Source organism: Eumetopias jubatus, unplaced genomic scaffold (genome assembly GCF_037043125.1).
Source record: "Eumetopias jubatus isolate StellerSeaLion01/CBP00866 unplaced genomic scaffold, mEumJub1_p1.0 scaffold_11, whole genome shotgun sequence".
Classification (NCBI taxonomy): domain Eukaryota; kingdom Metazoa; phylum Chordata; class Mammalia; order Carnivora; family Otariidae; genus Eumetopias; species Eumetopias jubatus.
In genome coordinates, this window is record NW_028274817.1 from 44377045 (window position 1) to 44384321 (window position 7277).

General features: G+C 44.8%; 1 protein-coding gene across 1 annotated transcript; it reads left to right on the forward strand.

Annotated features, from left to right (window-relative positions):
* The first annotated feature begins 615 nt into the window (after positions 1 to 615).
* On the forward strand, positions 616 to 3495 carry TMSB15A (thymosin beta 15A). Its single transcript, XM_028095573.2, has 3 exons — positions 616 to 690; positions 2086 to 2202; positions 3174 to 3495. The coding sequence occupies exons 2-3, from the start codon at positions 2103 to 2105 to the stop codon at positions 3209 to 3211; spliced, it is 138 nt and encodes a 45-aa protein (XP_027951374.1). The 5' UTR covers positions 616 to 690; positions 2086 to 2102; the 3' UTR covers positions 3212 to 3495.
* The last annotated feature ends 3782 nt before the right edge of the window (positions 3496 to 7277 follow it).

Here is a 7277-nt window from a genome sequence, read left to right on the forward strand (position 1 = left end):
GAAAATTGAAAATGTGACTTTTACATAGGAGAGCAACACTGTCACAGAATTGTTCAGCTGTGGGGGTGAATGACTCTGAACTGCCCACCCTCTCAGTGAGCTCCCTTCCTCAATGACCTGGCCAAGGATTAGAACAGATGCCACTGAGCATTGTTTGCAAACCATTGTTTGGTTATCACAGTGTACTTAGGCTCTATGGCTATAAAGAGCCAGTTCCAGATGTTGGAAGCTAACTGGGCAAGAAAGAAGTGTTTGCATATATTGAGGCCCCAATTATCTTATAGGAGTAAACTTGGGAAGGAGGGAAGTGGATCCTCAGCACGAAAACAGTGGGAGAAACAGGGGAGGCTGGCAGGCGATTCCTCGGCCAATCAGAGAGGGTTTGGACAGGGTCTGGGGAGGCGGCTCCGGTATGACGTCATCAAGACACTTGCAGGGGAGAGGTCCTGGGTAGATGGGAGACAGCCTGCTCAAACCTACGAGACGAAAGCAGGGGGGGAGGGGCGAAGAGGCGGGCCTGGGATCCCTCATCCAATCAGAGATGGCTGGGGGGGCTGGGGCGGGGTCTGGGGGCGGAGACCGCTCCGTGACTTATAACTGCAGGGTTCCGCGCGGGAAGGCTAAGGTCGTCCTGTGTGTGGAGTGGCGTTGGTACAGCCGTTGGCCTTTCACCCGTCTTCAAGCCATCAGGTGAGGACCTGCGGTCCCGGCGGAACCAGAAGACTATGGGGACAGGAGGGCGCAGCGGCTGGGGGGCGGAGGGGGTCGGTCTCTCGGGAACTGGTGGGGCCGGGTCGGGACGGGCGTTTTGTAACCGCGCCTCCTAGAGAGTCCGCGCCTTTGTTTTCTGCGGCGCCGCCTTCTGCGCGTTGCCGGGTCCTCCCCGGGTGGGTCCTTGGAAGGCCCGAGGGGGCGGCCGCTCAGAGCTGCCTGTCCGCTGTGGCTGCACCCCCGACGCTGAGAGGACGAGGAGTTTGGGTGCTGCCGGGTTTGGGCCCTTTGGAGTCGGCCCTTCGCGCTCTCCCTTACTGGGGCCAAAAGGTGGGCTGCGCGCCCGACAGAGATGATGGTTATTTTTTAAAAAATGTAAGCAAACTGCTCCTGACAAACGGACCCACGCGCCCAGCCTTTTATGATCTATTAGTCCCTGTTTCCCTACCTTGGAGATTGGCGACTGGTCGCTCGTCAAAGGAGGGTCTTAGGGTGACCTCGACGGAAGGGAGTCATACTCGGGACTTGTGGCTGCTTGGGAGCCTCTCCTTTCTACTCTGGGCACTAGACCTGTCTTACCCCTACCAGGGTGGGACCGGGCACGCGCTTGAGAGCTCTGTTTTCCGGTCTCTGAGGTCTTCTGTTGTCTCTGCTCCGATAAATCCAGAATGGTCACAGGGCGCCCCATCTCCTAACCTCTCCTTTTGCAGAGAAAACATGATGAAATAAAAATCTGCTCTATTTGGTTTATCCCATTTTGCTTAAGTCCTTGGTCTGATCCTAATTAGTTGTGTCTTCTTACAGCATTTACAAACCGGTGTCATAAGGACATGTTATTAGTTATGACAGGATTAAGTCCCCTCCCTCTCTTACTGTGGCTCCTGAATCTATCTTTGGGCAGGTAAAATGGAAAGAAACTAGTACAACTTATGCCACCCTTTTTTGTGTGCTGCTTCCTACTCCCCAGGAAAAATGCCCCAAATTAATTGAATGCAATGTGAATTTGCTCAAATAAATGCTATCTCTTGTTACAAATCATTAGCTGGTTAAATCTATTTCTGTCTTTTCTTGTGCTTCTGTCACCTCCACTTGACCTCAGCTATGATTTTAAAAGAGTCAGACATATTGACTGGATTTTAGAGCATCTTGATTTCTAGTGCATCCTGATTCAGGCTTTTCCTGCCTATCAGAAATGGGGCAGTGATGTGTAATTCAAAGTATTCTAATAAAAACATGACTTTTCAAAGATGTGTGCTGTTTTCTTGTTGAAAATCAGCAGGTAAAATATGCATTGATATTAAATATGAGAAATTTTGGCTGTGATACCTTGGTCTGGCCATAGTTCTGCTGATTTTAAGTTAAATTTTTTTTCAGTCTTTCTTTTAGTCAAGATGAGTGATAAGCCAGACTTGTCTGAAGTGGAGAAGTTTGACAGGTCAAAACTGAAGAAAACCAATACTGAAGAAAAAAATACTCTCCCTTCACAGGAAAGTAAGTCATGGGGCTGGGGGTTTCTAGTGGAGAAAAACAATGGTGAAATTTATAGGCTCAGTAAATAAACTAGTAAATTTTGCCACTAACTAAGCAATAATTACAGTACTATTGTATTTAATGCAACAGTTAAAAATATCAAATAGTTGTTTTCTTACTTGAGTTATATAAGTGGTTCTCCTGTGACAGACCCAAGAAGTAAGGGAGAATAAAAAACTGGTTTCTTGTTGGAAAATTACTAAAAATCTCATTATAACCAATCTTGGAATATTAGACTTTGCCCTAGAAAAATCTTAGTTTTGTCCACTTTATGGTTACTAAGCATTTTCTGCATCTAGCAATTTGGGTCCATGATTTCATTCCTAAAGAACCACACAAGCTGCAGTGTTGCCTTTTTCTACCTGATGACGAGATAAGGCAGAGAAAAAGTTTAGATCTTGGGGGCACTTAAGGTTCCCAGACTCCAAAGGATCAGATTTGCCATTGAGAGTTATAGCCTGATAGAAAAACTCCAAGCATATTCACAAACCTGAGGGGCACTTTTTGTCATGTCAGTGTTATTTGAGTTCCACAGTTAGTCAGAATTATCTGAAAGGGCATAACTTCCTAATTATATAGTGATAGATAAATCTGAGGAAAATGCTTCACTTCCTCTTCAGTCTCAGAATAACCTATGGAAAAAATGGCAACAGCATGAATCTGCCTCTCAAATGAAAAAACAGCACGCAGTTGACGTAGGTTCTCATAAATGTTCAGGTGGTTAACATGCATGCACATGCAACACACACACACACACATACACACACACACAACACTTGACTGGGGGTTTGTGGTTAGTGCCTTAGCCTTCTGAATTTAAAGCAGATATGGCAGGCTTCAATAACTTGGCAAAGAACTCTTGGAAGAAAACTGAACTTAATCCTAGGAATATACCTCCTTAATGATTTTTTTGTGTTTGTTTTTCCCCCCAGCTATCCAACAAGAGAAAGAGTGTGTTCAAACATCGTAAAATGGGGATCTCCTCCCAACAGCAAATTTCAACATTGCTTAAGTGTCTTAGTTTGGGGCTTGTTTTTTATAAACCTATGTGTTTGTAGAGATTTTAGGCATCTTCTGATTTCTTCCCACCTGTATTCCCAGCCAATGGTCCCTTTTTAAAATGTTCCATTGATACATACATTCCATCTGGCAGGTGCTGTCAATAATATTACCATTGATGACCTTTGTTTGTGTAGTCTTTGCATCCCCAAAAGTTAAGCCACTTTTAACTTTCTACAGTGGATGTATCTCTTGTTCCACAATATTCATGAAGTGGCATGCATTTGCAACTTCTCAGTTTATTTTCATTTCTAATGTAGTGATAAAATAATAAATATACTCATTGTGTTAAGACTCTGGTGGTCCATTCTTGGTGGTCTTCTAAGGAATGAAAGTACAACAAAGATACTCTTTTTAGCCAAACAAAATGGTTTAAGGAAAGCCACTTTAGGAGATTAGTCACAGGGAAAAGGCTCCAGATCCAGTGGATTCTGACTTGGGAATGCAAGGTGCTTTTCCATAGAGTTGGAATCATGGCTCTCCCATGAGAACCTTGGGAGAGGAGGTAACATGGACTAGCCTCTTTATCTTGGAAGTGAGAAAATGAAAACACAGGGTCTGAAGTGATCTAAGGCAAATAAGGGCTGGGATATTTAAACTGGGCTCTCTTGCTTTCTGCTCTGTGCTTTCCAACTTAATAGGAGGAGACACCTGACACTGGGGTTGGATGGGAGAAAGGGGAAAGGGGCACGTGCTAGCACACATTGTGCTAAGCGCATCACATCTATTGAATATAAATTCAGATATCTAATACCTGCTAATGACCTGCAACACTGAATCTCTGGTCTCATTCTTGTCTGGAATAGAATTCACTGTCTTGTGAACCAATTACTTTTGGTGTTCATGGTGAGCATAAGGAATACATATAAATGAGAGTGTTCCATTCCCTGTCGTTAAGCAATACTTGTATGAACTTTCAAATTGTAAAAATCAATCCCTGTCATCCCATCAATAAGAATTGTTAGCATTTGGGTGTATAACCATCCAGGCTGTAGTCTATTAATACCTATATCTTTTCCTACACAAAATATTATGCTGTTCATACCTATTTGAAACCTCAAGTATTACATTACCACCCCTTTCTAATGGATTACATATTTAAATAACCACAGGAAGTGGAAGCTGTTTTCTTTGCTAGAGCATAAACTTCCATAAGCAAAAGAATAGGTGGAACAACTCTGATCAAGTGTAAGTGAGGTAACACAATCACAGGGCTTAGTGTAGCTGGAGGGTTTGAGACTTGGAAGTAACCATGTTGATCACCAATGCTTTACCTCTTGCCTGAAACAATTGTCCAATAGACTTACTCAGCCCTTTGCAGTGACCTGCTGATTGTACTGTGCCCAAATCTGCCTTCCTGTAACTTCTATCCAATAGTCCTAGGACTGTATACTGGAGACTCACACAGCGTAGTTAACACCTGCCCCATTATTTGAAGTCAGCTGTTGCGTGCCTGCTCCTGTGCCTCTATCTTTTCCTCACAACAATTCTCAGATCCTTTGGACCTAAGTTACATGTATGGGGAACCATACTGGTTGCTGATGTGCTCAAATTTGCTCATTATCAAATCTCTTTGGATCCTGATTCTGTCACCCAACACATTTGCTCTCTTTTCAGTATTGCCACTTGCAACTTTGAGAAAGCTGTTGTAAATCCATGATAGATTCATCAACCTCTGCATTTGTGCACCAATCCAGCACAAGATTAGGCCTATTTCAAAAAGTCTAAAGGAAAGCATGAATATTGTCAGGTGAGCTGGGGTAGACAATAAATTCCATTGTTCAGTTTCATCTGGTAACCATTCTTTACATTAATGTACTGATTCCACTCTGGGCAGTATAAGTGCTAAACTGAGTGGGAGCAGATGAAAAATACATGGCAAGAGATGAAAGACTTGTAGCTGCTAAGTGAATAATACAGATACAAGATGAGAAAAACATTTCCCCATCTAGAGTAGTTTTACCCTGTATTTTTAAATATATATAATATGGGGCTACTCTTCTAATCACTAGATTCACTTGCCTGTCCAAATAGGGGAAGATTTTTTCTAATAAGCCCATTATGAGCATTGAAATCTAGGGTCCTGAATCAATTCATTGCAAATTTGGAGGAATGATGTCATCAGGATGGTGACATAGGTCGTTCCTGACTTCAGTCCCCCTCACAAGAAGACCAACTAACAACTATCCATAGACAACACACCATTTTGAAAATCCCAGGACTTGGAGCTGAGGCTGAAGCCTCACCGGGATCATAGAGACCAAGGACTGTATTAAAAGGGTAAGAAGAGCAGTGACACCATGATTGCATTGCCCTTCCACCAGGATGGTAAAGCACTGCACTTAGAAATACCCCATTGGCTTATGGTTTCTCCATTGGGAAGAAGAGAGCTTCCCTAGTGTTGTGGGGACACTTCCTAAGAGGCCCACTTGGGTCTCACTTCACAGGGATCACTGGGGAAATCTTCAGGTCTTGACCACCAGACAACAGATAGAGACAGAAGGGGAGCAGGACTTATAACTAGTGCTCAGATCTAGGCAGACAGCATTCCTTTTTTGCAATGGTGCCTGACCAGAAATCTTAGCCATTAGTTTTGCCCATGTGCAAAGCTGAGCTTGTGGCCGTGTCTGGCCAAGGAACTTGGTTGGCAGTTTTGCCTAATTTGGGTCTCCAGTCAATGAGCCATATGTGCTGTAGCGCCCCTTCTATGGCTTTGCCTGAGTAGGAAAGCAAATTCACAGGCCCAGAGAGCAAATTCACATGTCTACCCAAACACTAAGTGTATCCTCTAGTCCCATAGAGAAGGACACCTGGACTGAAAACCTGGACAGCAGTGGAGCCCATCCTACAGCCCTGCTTGGGCATGGAGTCAAGCCGGCAACTTGCCCAATTGTCTAATATAAATTTTTAAATTTAATATAGCCTTTGGCCTCACATAACCAGGGAATGTGAACAGTGACCCTGGGTATACTTATATCACAGCCTTTGGTACTGCCGAGCTGCAGAGCCATGCCTACAGCCCTGTCCTGTAGCAGAACCCAGCATATGGCCCTGCCTGATTGTTGAACACAGCTTATAGCCTTGAGCAGGGAGGAAGCCCAGCCAGCAACCTTGCTCAACAGTGGAGCACAGCCAGAGGTCTGTCTAACCATGAAGACCTGCCTGTGGCCATTCCCAAACAGAGTCCAGCCAGTGGCACCATCTGGTTGGAGAGCATGACTGGATAAACAGAACTCACCTGACCAGGAATGATTGTGGAATCTAGTCTGCAGTCCTTCCCAATTGCAGAGTCCAACCCATGGCACCACCCTGTCAAGCAGCACAACCTGTGAGTTCACCTAAACAGAGGTAATTGCAGAGCCCAGCTAGTGGCCCCATGTGGCTGCAGAACAGAGCCAGAAGCCACATCTGGCCAGGAAGCCTGTCCAGTGGAATTACTTATATGTGGAACCCAGCCAGTAGGCCCACCCAAATGTGGAGCCCAGCCAGTGTCATCCCCCTGGCTTCAGAGCATAGGCAGTGGCCTCACCCAACAAGAGACCCTGATAGCAAGGCCCACCTGCTTATGGATGCTGTTGTTTGTAAACCTCCCAGGAGCTTCCCAGGTATAATTTTAAACCAACCCCCATACACAGAGGGCAGGGAGAGACTGAAGAAAAAGGCAGGCCATTCCAGGTTAGTAGGTGGGAGTTTTAATAAGCAAAGGGAACTTATACATGGGGCTTGTCTTGGGTGTCAGTAAGAAATGGATCCCTACACCTGCCAGCCAAATCTTAAAAGTTTGCAAAGAAACCCTAACTGGGTTCAGTCACATATATCATGTGGGTGTTCTCAACATCACATCATAATCTCAAGACTATGTCCTTGGAGTGGCCTCTGAGAGTGGGAAAGATAAGTAAAACCCACATTCCAAGGACGGGGGAGGAGATGATGTGCCTCCGAATGCCTGGGTTCAACTCTGGGTCTATTGGTTGTCA

Bases quoted from the DNA above. Each gene is read 5' to 3' on its own strand.
- TMSB15A (XM_028095573.2), top strand. From the start codon at position 2,103: ATGAGTGATAAGCCAGACTTGTCTGAAGTGGAGAAGTTTGACAGGTCA. The intron at 2,203-3,173 runs GTAAGTCATGGG...TTTTCCCCCCAG, and splicing joins TACTCTCCCTTCACAGGAAA to CTATCCAACAAGAGAAAGAG.